Source organism: Scyliorhinus canicula, chromosome 12 (assembly GCF_902713615.1).
Source record: "Scyliorhinus canicula chromosome 12, sScyCan1.1, whole genome shotgun sequence".
Lineage (NCBI taxonomy): Eukaryota > Metazoa > Chordata > Chondrichthyes > Carcharhiniformes > Scyliorhinidae > Scyliorhinus > Scyliorhinus canicula.
In genome coordinates, this window is record NC_052157.1 from 156,638,797 (window position 1) to 156,657,526 (window position 18,730).

An 18,730-nucleotide genomic window follows, 5' to 3' on the forward strand; every position below is an offset into this window, starting at 1 on the left:
AGATTCTCCCTACCAGATGCATAATGGGGTACTATAATTGATTGTAATAAATTACACCTGGAGGCTGGATATGAATTTGGAAGCATGTCTTGTGGGACTTTAATATTTTTATTTCACATTTCCTTCAATTTATACCCCCAACAAGCAGTAAACGGTAACAAATAGAGTCAATACCCTTAACATCAACACCAATCCCATCCTCTCACCACCCCAACCAACGCCCCACAAACCTTCCCATGGTGGATCAAATAAAACCGACCCTCAGTGGGGGGGGGGGGGAGAAAAAAAACAAAGGAGAAAAAGAAGAGTCTGAAATCGCCCATGGTCACCAATGCCATCCAGCCTCCAAAAGATTACCGTAAATGACACACAAGAGTTGTAAACCCCCCCCCCCCCCCCCCAAACTCTTCCCCTTCACTTCCTCTTGTAAAACTCCTCCTGTGCCCCCCCCCCCCCCCAAAAAACCACCTTGGTCCCTTTCCCCAACTTTCCACTCCAGCTAAACTCATCGGACCCTGTTCTGCCAGGCTCTGATGGCCGCAGCACCTCTCACCCCTGTTCACTGGCCAGCTTAATTACGACTGTGTCCCATTTCTTTCCTTGTCCAAATATACACAATGTTGGCTCCTGTAGCCCATACACCAGCACGCAGTAAAACAAAAGAGAAAGAATAGCCATGAGGCTACATCAGTACATGACCATTTCTCAATTCTGCCATTGCAAATTCTTCTGCCGTCCCAAAATAAAAGTCCTTGAACTTGTGGGTTACCAGCCTAACTGGATATACAATGCTGCACTGCACAATGCCACACTGCACCTTGCTAATGTACAGTGCCCTCTTCACTCAGTTGAAGGCAGCCTGCCTCCTTGCCAGCTCCACTGTAAAGTCCTAGTATACACCTACCTGCTCCAGCCCACTGCAACCTCCACTTCTGCTTAGCCCAGCACAGGACCTTCTCCTTTACGCTGTACCTACGGAAGCGCAGAGTCAGCTCACTTGCCTTTGGTACAGGCCTCCACGACTGAGCCCGATCCAGTTCATATCCGGAGTGATCCTCTCCTCTCCCAATAGCTTCACCCACATCGTGGCAAAATACTCAGTTGCCCTTGGTCCTTCCACTCCTTCGGGCAGCCCCACAATCCTCAAATTCTGACGCCTGGATCTGTTTTCCAGGTCTTCCATTTTGCCTCACAGATCCTTGTTGATCTCTTGCCTTGCCTTGCTCCTGCACCGGCACTTTCAAAACTGCCTCATCTCCTTCCTCATTGCCTCCATGTGTTTTAGGAACTGCCTTTCACATTCCACAGCCTTCACCGTGGTTATTTCTTCAGCCATGAGCAATGTGGCCTCTATGGTGCTCCAGCCTTCATTTTCTTTACTGACCCCCGTGGTGACCTTTCCACTCCCTGATGGACTTTCCGTTGCTTTTTTTCACTGCCTTTTATAAAAAAAAAATTACTGATCCTCGACATTTCCCTTCCCTGTTGTTTCTCCCAACTTTACTGCCTTTGCTGCCCCTAGGACCGGGCGTTAGCCCCTGACAATGCCGTTCCCGGACGGGCATGTCTTGTGGGACTTGTAGTGCATTTGGGGTTTGGCTACATTTCTGAAGTGGTGATTTCAGATCTGAGGAAGGCCAATTGAATGGTATTGACCTATTTCGGTCAGCAGGATGGTTTGAGACATTGACATATTGTTCTGAGGGAGTTAGATTTATACTCTACATCCACAGTCGTGTCCTCAAATGGCCTAGGGATTCGCTGCATATTTGCTGCAAATGGATATGTGCTTCAATAGGAGTTGTGAATGGTATTAAATATGTGCAATCAGGGCAGCATGGTGGCGCAGAGGGTTAGCCCTGCTTCCTCACGGTGCCACGGTCCCAGGTTCGAGACCGGCACTGGGTCACTGTCCGTGTGAAGTTTGCACATTCTCCGTGTTTGCGTGGTTTTCGCCCCCACAACCCAAAAGATGTGCAGGCTAGGTGGATTGGCCATGCTAAATTGGCCCTTAATTGGAAAAAATGAATTGGGTACTCTAAATTTTTTTTTGTAAATAAAAAAATATGCAATCATCTAACATCCTCACATCTGGCCTTGTGGAAGATTATTTGAAGTAGCTGAAGATTATTAGACTGAGACACTATCTGGAATTTCTGGGATTGAGATTGATTTCATTATTTTTTGATGAAGGTATTGCTCCATCCAGTGACCCATTGAGTTCAGTTTTACTAGGTTCATTGATGCTGCCTTGATGTTGAGGGCAGTTACTTCTCCTGGATTGCTGGATATCAGTCAGCTTAGTTGCTTCAGTAAGGGGGTATGGTTAGTAATCCCTTGGGAAGTCAGATGCTTCCAGTAATTTTTTTAAATTGGAGTACCCAATCCTTTTTTTCCAATCGAGGGGCAATTTTGCGTGGCCAATCCACCTAGCCTGCACATCTTTGGGTTGTAGGGTCAAAATCCGTGCAAACACGGAGAATGTGCAAACTCCACACAGTGACCCAGAGCCGGGATCGAACCTGGGACCTCATTGCAGTGAGGCAGCAGGGCTAACCCACTGTACCACCATGCTGCCCTTGATGCTTACAGCAGTCATAACCATGTTCTGCAGCTGAAGTTATTTCCTGGTATATTTGCACAAATATTTTCAGTACTTTTTAGTTTGTCCAAAAATCTACCCTTTAAATTGTTTCAAACAGCCTTGCTCCAAACATTTGTGGGGAACAAAATTATGGGTTTGGCGGACTTCAGCCCAGCTTCAATTGTCTTTAAGATGTGCTGTGACCATCAATTCACTCGGAACACGATTGGAAGTAAACTGTGGTTTTAATAGTCTTACAACTGAGCCTGCATACGACAAGAAGAACTGAGGGCAGGCTCACACGGCTGCAGCACTTTATACTTGTAGTGGGAGGAGCCAGGGGTGGAGCCGTGTACAAGCTCCTCATCTCCCCCTATGGGCAGAGCCGCGCAGCGGCTCAGACAGAACCCACAAGGACATAATACTATACAATACAATAGTGTGAATTGCCACAAGATGCAATCCAAATGCTGTGCTACTGTTGATTTGGGTACTCAAAATTTATTAAACAAATGGTGACAGAACAGGCAAAATTATAATGGGGTTCAATCCTGCTTTCCAAAAGTCTACTTTTCACAGCTGCTTAGAATCTCGTGCTGTTTTGTTCCCAAGGCTGCTTTTCATCTCATCACCATATCCTCCCTCTTCTCCCTTAATGCATCAACTCCCCCTAAATTATGGTGAATGCCATCTGTTTTTAGACTTCCTCCTTGCATTGTATCTGTCCTGTATTTGTCACTCCTAATTTGGGTTTCCACAGGTTGACTGACTCACATCTCACCACATTGCCACCCTGTTGCCCACTTTTTCCTGAAAGTCCCCTTTTGTGCAAATAGAGGAAATTGGCCATTTATGAATGCAAGTAACTCAATTGCCTAAGTGCAAAGTCAAGTCACTTGTCACTGCCAGTTTAGCACTGGCAAGTTCATTTCCATACAAAAATAACATTGGCCACATGTGTTGGTAAATCAACAGATTAATTTGTCTGTAGTGCATATAACTTCAATTCTGCAACCTTTTTAAACTTAATTATTTGCACAATATTTAAAAAAAAAAATAAAAATTTAGATTACCCAATTATTTTTTCCAATTAAGGGGCAATTTAGCATGGCCAATCCACCTACCCTGCACATTTTTGGGTTGTGGGGGCGAAACCCACGCAGGCACGGGGAGAATGTGCAAACTCCACACGGACAGTGACCCAGAGCTGGGATCGAACCTGGGACCTCAGCGCCGTGAGGCGGTTGTGCTAGCCACTAGGCCACTGTGCTGCCCCATTTGCACAATATTTAGCACTTTGTACTTGAGGTAGTTGAGCTGTGATCTGAGCAAGACCAGTTGACTTTCCACAAGTAGAAGGCAATAATTGCTGGCCTAGCCAGCAACACCCACATCTCCGAAATGAATGAGGTCAAATTGTCTCCCACAATATGGGTCCAACCACCGTATGTCTGCTTGTGACATGGTGCAGTGGTTAGCACTGTTGCCTCACAAAACTGAGTACCTGGGTTCAATCCCAGCCCTGGGTCACTGACATTCTCCCTGTTTGCGTGGGTTTCATCCCCACAACCCAAAGATGTGCAGGGTAGGTGGCAATTTATAAAAAAAAACCTCTTGTTTCACCCATGCATTTTCCTAATTTTTGTGCAATCTTGTATTGGCTTTGTTTGAGTTGAGTATTGGCTTTGTTTGAGTTGAGCTAGTAATTCATGCACTATTAAGCACAATTCAAGTGTGTTGCTTTTGTAAAATGCTGGTCATTGTTTGTGTAGATTTAATTTCCTTTTGCAACTCCTAGGACTAATAGCCCAAGTGTGGCGTTCTGAGCTTTGACAATGTTTCTCCCCAATTTTGAACCAGGGAACCTTTCACATAAGCAAACCAGTAAATTACAGAAGTTTCCAATGAAAATCTTTTTTGGCTCCAACTGATTAGAGCTAGCGTTGATTGGACACCATTGTTGAAGCTCAGCCATGCAAGATTTAAACTGATAGTGATCTTATCCAGAATATCGGATTGTCGGTGAACTTGACTGGACTGGAATTCTATAATTGGGGGCAGCATGCTGCAGTGTTTAGCACTGCTGCCTCACAGTGCCGAGGACCCAGGTTCAATACTGGCCCTGGGTCACTCAGTGTGGAGTTTGCATGTTCTCCCCAGTGCACCTCCCATGTGCAGTTAGGTGGAATGGCGACACTGAATTGGCCCTTAAATTTGAAATTTAAAAAGGAATTCTATAGTGTCCTGTTGTTTTTGGGCAGTTCACTGTAACGGAATAACAGCTATTGATTTGGAGTACAGTAGTAATCTGCCACAAATCACCATTATCTAATGGATTATTACAGATGACACCTGAAGTAGTGTTGAGGAGCCTCTGCCTATACTGTCCTTATCTCATTAGATCAATTATGATGATGAGAACATTTATGTTGAAGGGCTTGTGGTATCAAGTGGTTGATTTAATTTCCCCCCTGCCAATAGTGTGGGAGAGGAGAATTTGGGTCGTGTAGTATAAGCCCTCATTCTGTACTGTGTTTTCCAACTGAGCTTGGAATGGGGTTGATTCTTTTGATGTCAAAAGTGATTGTCTTGCCCTTCTGGACACTGCATTCAGAAAGCTTGACTTGCTACTTGACTGGTCCATAATGGCTAGCCAGAGAATTGATTGACTTGCACCCTTTCTCTTGCTGCTTAGAATAAATCTCTGCCATTCAGTGCCACAGTGCAACCAGTGTTGGCTGTTCTGTAATTAGTTTTTATGTACGTTTTCAGGGTCCGTAAAGTTTTGGTCTTGCTGGTCCTCTGTTAGCAAGGTCCCAAGTGCTATGGAGGCAAGTACATGGATTCAGTAAAAAATACAACTAGTGTTTAGTACAGACCTCATTAAAAGAACTGAAAATCACTTTAGATTAAACTTTGGAACATGTTCTTGATAACTGGTATGTTTTGGGAAGGGTTAAAGTCTGCCAGTGACTTGGCTTCCCTGTTGCAGTTATGATTTTCATGCACTTTTGCATCCTTCCTGGAATTCAGAATTAAGTAAAGTCCTTTGCTGATGGAAGCAACCTCCAGGAAAGTGGTGAATTGTTCTCTGAGCTTGAGCTTCCTGGAAAGATGCTATCTTTGGAGGAATGTTGGGGTTTTAGCACTTCTGTTCATGACTTGTCTACATAACCTATTGGTCAGTATTTGTTTTACTGTTTGACTCTGCACTTCTCTAGAAGAAATTGATGACTTGCAGTTCGCAGTCTGGTCTCGGTGCACTGTTTCTTCAGTGCCACCTTTTGGATGAGACATTAAGGGCATGCAGGAGCTTTGCTCTTAACGATTGTTCACCTCTTCCTGTGTCAAAGTCTGAAATCTTGTTTCACTTTGATTTTCGAGAACATGCAGATCCTAAGGTAGGGTTCACATTTTAATTTTAAGCTCAATTCCATACATTTACAAGGAACAAATAATGAATCAAGAGAAATGGGCAAGTCCTTGTGTTCATAATCCATAAGCCACTCTCCATACTACTAACCACTTTCTTCCTTATCACCTTATCCCTTGTTTGCATCAAGCTCCCCCATAAAATGCTTTCTGCTTCAACTATTCCATGTTGTAGCTTCTGTGCTGTTCAACAACCTGAACTTGCACAAGTCGGAGGTTGCCCCACAAAGAATTTTAGGGTTGCCATTTGTGAAACTTGATGTCCAAATCAGAAAAATGTTAAAACCTATATGCATTGCCATGAGAAATGTTAACCTGCATTGTCTATAATGGCAATGTGCAAGCAAGACAACTCTTCAGGGAACTGGTGCAGAACATTCTCAATGAATAAGGGAGGTTTGCTTCACACCTCTTTCAGGTTAGTTTAACTGTAACTAGTCCAGTCTCATTCTTCAAAGTTTAGACTATCAATTTTCCCTTCAGGTTGTTTGGGCCTTGCTATCTGATTCTGGTCATTTGCAAGTGTAGCTTTTGTTCTCATGTTTCATGGTCCAATGTGGATGATTCTTTATGACGGGGGGGCACAATCTGGCTGTGATGTATCTTCCGGCTCAAACAGATCTTGTGCTGTTAATTGGGGTTGTGTAGTCTTTCTTTCCCTTGAAGTTGTTTTTAGTGTTGTCACTAATTTAGGAAACTCTACAATGTTTTGATTTTCGTGTTGCTAGTTGAGAGAAGGTTGTGACTGGGGGTGGAACGCCTGCTGCACTTCAGATAATGGATCATAGATCATTTGCCTCCACCAGATTTTGACATCTCAGCCAAAAGGCTATGTGGAGCTCCCTCTTGAAGTGCCAACCAAGATGTGATCCCAAACCTTGGAGGCTGACCCTACAATGTCCTGACTCTGGCAGTGGTGCTGCCACTGAGCCAAAAGGTGACTGTAATGTCCACAATGCAACTATGAAATAAAGCAAATATTAATGGTCATATAAACAGACTTGGTATGGCCACCACTGTTGTCCATGTTGTAGGCAAGGTTGAACTTGTAATGGAAATATCACCATTCCTTCACTGTCACTGGATCAAAAATTGGAACTCCCTCCTGCACTAGGTGTACCTACACCTCTGGGACTGCAGTGGTTCAAGAAGGCAGTTCATCACTGCCACCTTGGAGGACAACTAGGGATGAGCAATGAATGCCAGCCAAGCTAGTGATACCCACATCCTTTAAATGCTGCTGGCTTGAATGGAGCTTCCCCTGTCATTCATTTGCAAACGAGTCTCATTTTCAACAAGCCAAATTAACATTCTCATACTTTGCCCATCAGCCTGTCCTCCTTTTAACTGTCCTGTATAGGTCCAGGCCCAAAATCTTGTATTTACTGGCTCCAACAAAATGAAACACTTCAAGGTGTTTTAAAGGATGACCGAACCAAATGAGATTGTGCCAGGTGACAATGTTTAGAGGGTGTCTTGAAGGTAGAAAGTGAAGTGGGGGTGAATTCCAGAGCTTGGTGGCCCTTGATGCAGTGGCCAGTACCTTAAATCTTTAACCTCCAGGGAATAGTTTCTATCACCAACATTTCTGCTTTTACTACCCCCTCTGTTGCAACAGATCTCAGCCTATACTTTAAAATATAGATATTTTTTCCAAACTCAAATAATTGGGTTGCAAAGGATACAAAAATTACACAAGTTTAACATACTGCAATCATTAGATCCTCGTGGATGGGAGCAGATAGCACCATGCATGCAGATCCTGTTACCATTTCCAGACTTAGTTGTGCACATCCTCCACCCAAGTGGCATTGCCAACCATCAATTGTGCAAATCTTTAGCTGAACAATTGCGACAAAGCCACAACACCCTACCCCCTCCTGCAATTGAGTTTCCCAGTAACTCCAAAAATGTCCACTAAGGGACACCGGTGCTGCTTCAAACCCTCTATTTCCCCCCACTTCAAACCCACTATCTCCAACTGAGCCTTTAACACCGCTTCCCAAAAGCCCTCTAGTTTACACTCTCAAAACATATGGGTGTGACTCACTATCTCACGCCACACTTCTCAGATCCTCTACCCCAGGGAAGGGCCACTCATCTGGGCCTGTCATTGTGTATGTGTACCCTATGCACCACCTCGCATTGAATGGCACTCATCCTCACTTATTGAATGGCACTGACCTGGCACAACCTCACTCCATATCCCCCACCCTAAATGTCCTCACCACCTGCCCTTTATCCTTTCCACTAATGTTGATTAACCATGTTAAATTACCACTTGGTATCGACGGTTAGGTCATGTTACAGGGATAGGGTTAAGTAGGATTCTCTTTCCAAGGTCTGGTGCAGACTCAATGGGCTGAATGGTGGCCTCTTGCACTGTAAATTCTCTTTCTGAATCTACCCTGTCTAATCATGTTACAATTTTGAATGCCCTATGCAATTGCAGTAAAACATCCCTATTCTATACAAATAATCCCCTCGATGAAGGCCAAAATATCATTTGCTACTTTATTACCTGTGTGCTTATTTGCAGCAACTGATGCACAAGGGCACCAAGGTCTTGCTGAGTATCCACACCTCCATTTTGCACCATTCAAATAATATTCTGCCTTCCTATTTTGATTACCGAAACCTCATTTATTCACATTATGCAATCAGGAAAGACTCATTCATTCCAACTTTTTGCTTTTAACCGTCATTTTATCCATCTCCAGACCCGTAATCCCATGCAATTAACTTTACACATTAATCTGCTGTGAGACCTTGTCAATAGCCTTAAAGTCTAAATAAACCACATCCACTGGTTCTCCCTGGTCAAATCTACTTGTTACATCTTTCGCACGATTTTCCTTCAATCCATGCTGACCTTGTTTGATTAACCACTGCTTTCCAGATACTGTGCTGTGAAATCCTTGAGAATGGACTCTCAACAACTTCCCTACATTCCAGGTTACCACCCCCGCCAGGGGCTTCTGACCTCTCTCTACTAAGGTCAACCATCTCCTAATCCAGTCCATCTAACTACCTGCTCTCCAAACCACTTGAACCTGCACACACTGGCTGTCCATCTTCTCCCTAGATCTACCTTGGACAAAGACCTGTGCTGCCACAGCCCCCACCCCACACTTTCTGTTTACTAGCATGGCTCCTGTCTGGAGGGCTGAACACACCCATCTTGTGACCCCTTCCCAACCCACTCCATCTACTCCAAACCCATCGTGCCCCTCCCACACCACCACCAAGTAGGACAAACCAGTAACCCATCAGAACTAGGAATTGCACATAAACATCATGCATATATAAAAATCAATAATGTTGGGGCAGCAGGGTAGCATGGTGGTTAGCATAAATGCTTCACAGCTCCAGGGTCCCAGGTTCGATTCCCGGCTGGGTCACTGTCTGTGTGGAGTCTGCACGTCCTCCCCCTGTGTGCGTGGGTTTCCTCCGGGTGCTCCGGTTTCCTCCCACAGTCCAAAGATGTGCGGGTTAGGTGGATTGGCCATGCTAAATTGCCCGTAGTGTCCTAATAAAAAATAAGGTTAGGGAGTGGGGGGGGTTGTTGGTTTACGGGTATAGGGTGGATACGTGGGTTTGAGTAGGGTGATCATGGCTCGGCACAACATTGAGGGCCGAAGGGCCTGTTCTGTGCTGTACTGTTCTATGTTCTAGGTGCAATAATACATGCCTTGGGCAAATTGTCCCCAGCTCATAGTCTCAAACAAAGTAATTTGCCTTTCTTGACGTCTGAAAATAGCCTTGCCTTTGAATGTTACCCACAATGTGGCTGGGTTCAACAACTTCCCCTTCCCCTTCCCCTCACCTGATCTTTCTTTACTTTCCCCCTCACCTGATCTTTCTTTACTTTCCCCTCACCTGATCTTTCTTTACTTTCCCCCCACCTGATCTTTCTTTACTTTCCCCCCACCTGATCTTTCTTTACTTTCCCCCCACCTGATCTTTCTTTACTTTCCCCCCCACCTGATCTTTCTTTACTTTCCCCCCCACCTGATCTTTCTTTACTTTCCCCCCCCACCTGATCTTTCTTTACTTTCCCCCCCACCTGATCTTTCTTTACTTCCCCCCCACCTGATCTTTCTTTACTTTCCCCCCTCACCTGATCTTTCTTTACTTTCCCCCCACCTGATCTTTCTTTACTTTCCCCCCTCACCTGATCTTTCTTTACTTTCCCCCCACCTGATCTTTCTTTACTTTCCCCCCACCTGATCTTTCTTTACTTTTCCCCCCCACCTGATCTTTCTTTACTTTTCCCCCCCACCTGATCTTTCTTTACTTTTCCCCCCCACCTGATCTTTCTTTACTTTTCCCCCCACCTGATCTTTCTTTACTTTTCCCCCCACCTGATCTTTCTTTACTTTTCCCCCCCACCTGATCTTTCTTTACTTTTCCCCCCCACCTGATCTTTCTTTACTTTTCCCCCCCACCTGATCTTTCTTTACTTTCCCCCCCTCTCTCCCCCCACCTGATCTTTCTTTACTTTTCCCCCCACCTGATCTTTCTTTACTTTTCCCCCCACCTGATCTTTCTTTACTTTTCCCCCCCACCTGATCTTTCTTTACTTTTCCCCCCCACCTGATCTTTCTTTACTTTCCCCCCTCTCTCCCCCCCCACCTGATCTTTCTTTACTTTCCCCCCCTCTCTCCCCCCACCTGATCTTTCTTTACTTTCCCCCCCTCTCTCCCCCCACCTGATTTTTCTTTACTTTCCCCCCCTCTCTCCCCCACCTGATCTTTCTTTACTTTCCCCCCCTCTCTCCCCCCCACCTGATCTTTCTTTACTTTCCCCCCTCTCTCCCCCCACCTGATCTTTCTTTACTTTCCCCCCCTCTCTCCCCCCACCTGATCTTTCTTTACTTTCCCCCCCCCTCTCTCCCCCCACCTGATCTTTCTTTACTTTTCCCCCCTCTCTCCCCCCACCTGATCTTTCTTTACTTTCCCCCCTCTCTCCCCCCACCTGATCTTTCTTTACTTTCCCCCCCCTCTCTCCCCCCACCTGATCTTTCAGCCAAATACCGTCTCATCTGCCAACGTCTTCATCTTCATCACATAGCACTCATTCCCTCTAAGCAGAACCACACCCACTATGCGCAGATTCTGCTGCGAGACTGTTTTCACCTGGTTGTCAACCCTTGCCTGCAGAAAAAACATTCTTGCCCCCCTCCTTGTGCCAACACCTGTCTCGAGCACTGTGCTCCACTTTTATCATTGCACCCCCAAAGACCTGTGAAGCCTGCATCCTTCCCTGCATTTCCTTGCACTGTTGTCAAAATGCTGTTTTTATTGAAGTTCTAAGCTCGTCCATCTGCAATTGTGGCCATTGAAGGCCCATCCTCCTCCCTCTTTCCCATCTGTGCTAGAATGCTCCTCCAACTCCTGAGCTGGGCTTTCACCAACTTCTGCCAGGTCTGGTACCCTCTTCATTCCACATCAGGGGAAAATCTGCCACCCACAATTTTTAACCTATCAAATGGGTATTAAGTTCAAAAATCAGCACCTCCAAGCAGGAGCTGCCCTGTGACCACTCGAACCATGACCACTACCACACCAGAAGTGCCTAAAATATGAAGGGCAAATACAGTAGAACCAGGTAACTGTACATTTCCTTCACTACCTGTTTGGGAGGTAATCATTGTGAAAGGAACATGAATAAATGGTGAGTTAACATGCTGCAGCAATCCAAACCTGCATAAGAATTGCAAATTAGTGTGGGGGCAACATGACCTGATCCAAACATGGCGTTGCCATGAATACAATTGACTCATTGAATTCCCCACTCAAGCTGTTATTTTTGTATTACTTAGGATAAAATGTTTTAAATACTAACCCTAGCTACACCAATTGTCTGATTACTTTCTAGGGATGGGCCTAGTCCTGTTTCACTTCATTGGTCTTAACATTTTGCTTAAAGTTTGTGCAATTGTGCATGTTACTAAGAGTACTAATTTCAGTTCAAGTGGATATTTGTGCCCCTTTTTATGGAGGGTTCCTGCAATCCCTACTGTAAGCAATGGTCTGACAGCCTTGTGAACCACTCTTGAACAACCTACAGTTTAAAGCCTATTACCACCTATGGGCAGTTATGGATTGACCACTACCCATGAATATGTTTGAGTGCATTTAATTTCGGGTGAAGTTTACGAATGCTGAGCAGTCTGTGAAATGTTAAAACCTACATTTACCAGCGCACAGTTGCCTTTTGAGAATGCTGTTGCTAAAATCCCAATGCCTGTAGTGTACACCAAATTATTGATTTTAGCAAGTAGGAGAATAGTGTATGAATTGACAGCAGCTCAGTGGTTAGCACTGCTGCCTCACAGCACCAGGGACCTGGGTTCGATCCTGGGTCACTGTCCATGGAATTTTCCAGTGTCTGTGTGGGTCTCCACAACCCAAAGATGTGCAGCTTAGGTGGGTTGGCCATGCTAAATTGCCCCTTAATTGAAAAAATTGGGTACTTCAACGTGTCAATTTCTTTCTTAAAATAAATTTAGCTATTTCCTTTCTCCTTGCACCTTTTATTTGAGGAAAGGACTACTGGCTGTAAAGTTTGTCCACAGTTTGTAGCTCCACATGTGCATTTACAGACTTCAGAAAGTGAGCTGATGCTTTGAGTTTTTTAATTTTGTTGTGTGGCCTCTTGGGCAATTTTATGTTCTGATACATAGCCTGTTAAATACTAGTCAAACTCCATTTAATTTTCCTGGAAACTCCATTTTGGTGATTGAAAGCGCTCTTGAGTTGCTTTTTGAACGTGTGAAGCTGTCCATTTTTCTCCACAGTGGAGACCAAGAATGTTCATACAATATTAGGCCAACCCAGAGATCAGAAATGGGAAGTAATGTAATTTTTTTTTGGGCTATCCACCCCACGCTTGATTCCTGAGCATTACCAGGTTTGTGGATAATGTGCATTTACTTCCCTCCTGTCTAGCACATTTGAGGCGGGGGGGGGGGGGGGGGGGGGCATTCGAACAAAGGGCCTTGTGGAATTCCATCCACAAGGACTAAAATTTACTTGGCTCATTAGCCTTGTGTTCAGCCAAAACAATTGGGCTGTTTCAACAGTTTCTAAATGTTTTCCAAATATTTCACGCTTCAAGGTTGCTCATGCTGGGCTATAGTTCTGATCACTTGGCAAGCTTCCCATACCTTACACATTCTTGCCTGTAAGGCTATTGGGTATCTGATATTGCAGCATATCCTCTTTGATACCCCTTTAACTTTTAAAAATAAAAGTTTCCAAATGAGGGACAAATTAGTGTGGCCAATCCACCTACCCTGCTCATCTTTGGGGTTGTGGGGGTGAGACCCATGCAGACATGGGGATAATGTGCAAACTACAGAGTGGGCTGGGGATCCAGAGAGGGGTAACCCCAGGTTGGAGGTGTGAATTGTCTCAAGCCAGGACAGTTTGTAGGATTTTGAGCAGTGCTCCGAAAGCTAGTGTTTGAAACAAACATGTTGGACTTTAACCTGGTGTTGTAAGACTTCTTACTGTGCTCACCCCAGTCCAACTCCAGCATCTCCACATCATAATCCAATCGAGTTTCTGGGCCTGTAGAAAGTACAATTTATCTACCATTCATTCTAGTGCTGGTGGGAGATGAAAAATGTAATTTGTAACCACACCCAACTTCAATGTTTAGTTACTCTTGTAACCAAGAACAAAAAGGTGGGTGTGATTAAAGTTGCTTTTTAAAGGTCAAAGTTATTTAGTCACATCACTGATAAAATTGCACTTGGGAAAGTTGGCATTATTATTTACAATTCTAGAGACTAGATGCTGTTTTCTGCTGGGGAAAGTGGAAATGCCATGCATTTTCCAACATGGCATAGTGAAAAAGGCTTTTAGTTTCAGTTTCAAAAATTTCCTAGGTTCTATATATAGAACAGGCCCTTCGGCCCTCGATGTTGTGCCGAGCAATGATCACTCCACTTAAACCCACGTTACCCGTAACCCAACAATCCCCCCATTAACCTTACACTACGGGCAATTTAGCATGGCCAATCCACCTAACCCGCACATTTTTGGACTGTGGGAGGAAACCGGAGCACCCGGAGGAAACCCACGCACACGCTGGGAGGACGTGCAGACTCCACACAGACAGTGACCCAGCCGGGAATCGAACCTGGGACCCTGGAGCTGTGAAGCATTGGTGCTAACCACCATGCTACCGTGAGGCCCCTATTCAGTTTCAAAAATTTCCTAGGCGCTGGTTGAGTGCTGCAGGTATGACCTAGTTTTCGATTTCACCTGAAAAAGTTGGTGAACTTGCTGGATATCCTCTGCTTTAGCAAGTCATTAATTTGCCCAAGAAGCTGGTTTAACTTTCTCAATCTCTTGGTCCCTTCCCTTCAAGGGGCTTGCCTGAAATTTTTTATTTTTTTAAACATAAATTTAGAGACCCAATTATTATTTTTATTTCCAATTAAGGGGCAATTTAGCATGGCCAATCCACTCAACCTGCACATCTTTGGATTGTGGGGTGAAACCCACGCAGACATGGGGAGAACGTGCAAACTCCACACGGACAGTGACCCAGGGCCGGTGCCTGAAGAAATTAAGCCCATTACCCAGAATGTTGTTTGAAGCCGTCGTAATTTCTGGTGACTTCATGTAAATGCTGAAGACGGATGGCAGTGCAAGCAGCGTTGCTAGAACATCTGTTTAAGCCTGTGGCATTCTAGCAGTGACTGAGTGCATTTGCACAGGAGTTCAAGATCCACATCTGGGCCATGTGGAACAGGTTCTCCCTGCTGGCTATTTCTCTCCCTGCCCTTTGAAGGTGCTTTTTGAGCTAACGCATTTGACTAACCGGACCAGGGATAACAATTTAGTGGCTGGATTCTATTACTTTGGATTTGTAGCGCACAATTACATGATAAATGCAACCCTCCAAGTTTAGATCTTTCACTCTATTTGCAAGAAATAATGCCTGTCCTAACCATGGCTGCCAAAAATGACTCTATTTGGCAGCAGCTGTTTGAACTTGAATGGAACAGTCGTGGAGACAATTTACCTTTATGAAGTCATGTTCAACAACTGGTTGTGTATAAATCTGGAATACATTCATTCTGTTCCTCAAGTGGCAGTTATCCCAGCAGGTGTCTAATATACATATGCTACTTACTGTGACCCTGGATTCATAATCTTGAATGGAAAATCTTTGCTAGAATGATGCATGTTCTCCAGTGCAGAATGCTCACCACATTGGGATGCAGGTTCTAACTCTCTCCAGGTTTCTGCCTATCCCTCAATCTGAAGCAGATGCACTATTTTTTTGTCTCTGTGGAAGTAGCCTGGAATACTTGCAATGAAGCAGCTTCATGCATGAGGTATTTTGGAATGAATAGCACAAGATCACTAGATGCTCCCATGCAGGGGCAGGAAATACAGCAGCCATCTTTTACAAGACTAGTGTATCTTTGTCTTCCCTTTCCATAACTGTTCTATTGTTGTGGTAGGGCTTGTGATCTTCTACAATCTGACTTTGAAATAGTTTGCTCATACTGCAGCACATGTGAAAATGAAAATCGCTTATTGTCACGAGTAGGCTTCAATGAAGTTACTGTGAAAAGCCCCTAGTCGCCATATTCCGGTGCCTGTCCGGGGAGGCTGGTACAGGAATCGAACCGTGCTGCTGGCCTGCTTGGTCTGCTTTAAAAGCCAGCGATTTAGCCTGGTGAGCTAAACCAGCATAGTCAAAGCTCATGTTAAACGTAGGCAAAGACTTTTTTGAAAATGGTCCTTGTGTTGTAACATTCTTTCTTTCACAAGTGCACCCCCCTCCAGATGTAGTACAGCAAGACCTATAACTCAATTCAAATGGTCTGAACAAACTTCAAAGAATTTGTTCCCATTTCTATTTCAGATATGGAGGTTAAATGTACAATGCATCAAAGCAGTCTGATTTTTTAAAAATAAATTGGTGTCCAATTCATTTTTTCCAATAAAGGGGAAATTTAGTGTGGCCCATCCACCTACCCGGCACATCTTTGGGTTGTGGGGTGTAACCCATGCAAACATGGAGAATGTGCAAACTCCAGCCTGATTTCTTTGAGTAATGCAAACAGATGGCAAAAACAGCATGCTGTTTGTCCTGTACACTCGGGATGCTTTGCAGCAGGAATGTGAATTGGTGAACAATTGTTGAATTTTCACTGTAACTGAGGATATTTTTATCAGCTGACTAGAGCTATGACTAGCTCCCAAGTATACACCAGTATCATTTAACCATGAATAATGTAATACTCCAAATTGCTATCACTGCAAAGTGACCAAGGACTGGTTTCTAAATCCATGTGACACAGCTTGCATTATCTAAATCCCACTTTCCTTTGCATACTGAATTTGTTTCCTTGGGAAACATGAAACAGATGTAGACTAAATTGTGGCACTGACTTTTAAAAAAAAAATAAAAAAATGTGGTGAATATTCCTAATGAATAACATTAAAATGCATTCCTTAATTTACCTTGTATTCAATTTAAATGTCCTGTTGCATGTCATGGTGTGCAGGTTTGGAAACATGCCATGCATTCAGATTTGGTACTTTGCATTTGAAATGGTGCCATGAATATGCAACTCTGAACACCACTCTTTTAAAAATAAATATTTTATCCAGTTTGTTACAATCCTTAAGTGTGATGATTCCATAAATCAAAATGGCCTGGTCCTGTAGTGCAATAGAATTTTTGGCTGTGCTCTAGAATGGGAGTATTGATAGTTAGTTGCTCGTGACTGTTTAAGGGCATACATTTCAGTTGGAATGGAATTGAGTAAGCATCTGTTACTCCCAACTCTAATCTGATATCATGCAGTTTGCAACTTCTGCACAGCTTTAGATTATGAACACAGTATATCGCACCCATTCCATCTGTATCTCAGTAGGATGAGTGCTCTTGTTGGTTTAAAGATTGTTAACAGAGGTGTATGTGACTATTTCAAACCTTGGGTGTCCTAGATGTTCATTTCAAAAAGTTGCCATTAATTTGACTGGACCAGATTCTCTTGTTTGCCTTGTGCTGCTTTTTTGAGTTCTGATCACAATTGCATAATTCAAATTTTAGTCTTGCCCGTTGACCAAAATATTCTCTTCCTTATCGGGCATTAGCACAGGGCTAAAGAGCTGGCTTTTAAAGCTGACCAAGGCAGGCCAGCAGCATGGTTCAATTCCTGTACCAGCCTCTCTGAACAGGTGCTGGAATGTGGTGACTAGGGGCTTAATAGTAACTTCATTTGATGCCTACTTGTGTCAGTGATTTTCATTTTCATTATGCTTGAATTTTATATCTTGTAGCATAAGAGTAGCAAGTAGTAAACAGCAGCTTGAATATTGATTCAAAATAAGGGAACCAAACATACCTAGCAAGTCTCCTTTTATGAACTAGGTTACAGTTTGCCTCCATCTTCCTATAAGGTGAGGAATAGTGATTTGTTATAAAAATAATGGTCTTTTTTGAGCACTCAACACATCAGCCACTAGCCTAGCTTTTGACATTGCACTTTTGATTCATTGCATTTTCTTGTTTCATTATTTCAGCTCCAAAACCTGGGCATTAATCCTGCAAATATTGGGTTCAGCACACTCACGATGGAGTCTGACAAATTCATTTGCATTCGGGAGAAGGTTGGTGAGCAAGCCCAGGTGGTCATCATTGATATGAATGAACCCAACAATCCCATTCGCCGTCCAATCTCTGCCGATAGTGCTATTATGAATCCAGCCAGCAAGGTTATTGCATTAAAAGGTAAGAATGAGTTCACAGTGCTCAATTTATTTATTTTAAAAATGTTGGTTCTCCATGGGTGGGTATTGCCTGTAAGTATTGATTTTGCTAGGCCAGGCATTTGGTTTAGATGGCTTGTTTTGGGTTTGGTTTGTAAAGACTTGGCCTTGGTCTCTGCATTGGAATTCGCAACTGGAAATTTGTTTTTTTTCCTCGTCCATTGAAAGCAAGTGTATAAATTTTTAATTTGGTTAGCTGTTAGTGGCTGAATGTATACAAGTTGATTTGGGTAGAAATGGTATGGTATTTAAATTTTAGCTGCAGCATCCTGGAACTAATCTTTAGATTCACTCCATTTAGATATTCAACAAATGTTGGATCTGGGGTGAACTCTATCCCAGTCAAAGATTTTTTTAAAATTCGCAGTATACTTTGTGCGTAGAAAGTACAGTTGTTGAGGGATTGAATGTACCCTCTCATCTCGCTATCACAGAAGCTTCCAGGTTAGACCTTGCCATCATCAATCCTGCTTTGACAACTTGGATGTGCATGACATGAAAAGGGGCTCAATAGCTGCCAGATTGTTGTGCTACCAGTGAGTGAATTTTGCACCAGGTGGGTTGACTTCAGGTGGGGAATGGTATCTTGCTGAATAGTTTGCTAAATTGTGTATCTTTATACTGTGACCCAATGTTGAGTGAGATTATTATCTCAATTTATTGAAATTCTGCAGTGACTTCATCCAGAAGATAATTCTAGTGTCTACCATTTGGTCATAGTAATCTGAATTAATTTGTTTAACTTTCAATTGGGCAGTAATGTTACTTTGATATCTGCACCAGGCTTTAATTGAATCAGTTGTGAGTGTGGGCTTTAACTTCAGATTTGGGTAATTTCAATTGCCTTCCAAAGGTTGCTGAAAAGTCCAAATAGTGTAATTTTGGGGCATGCATACAAACGGCA

The 18,730-nt window shown here is 43.6% G+C and overlaps 1 protein-coding gene across 7 annotated transcripts in view; it reads left to right on the forward strand.

Moving 5' to 3' along the window:
- Window positions 1-18,730, forward strand: part of cltcb (clathrin, heavy chain b (Hc)) — a 77,979-nt gene that overhangs the window by 10,449 nt on the left and 48,800 nt on the right. For all 7 annotated transcript variants that reach the window (XM_038814639.1, XM_038814643.1, XM_038814641.1 and 4 more), the window contains exon 3: window positions 17,581-17,788. In XM_038814639.1, the coding sequence (XP_038670567.1) occupies window positions 17,581-17,788 (208 nt within the window). The remainder of the gene's footprint in view (window positions 1-17,580; window positions 17,789-18,730) is intronic.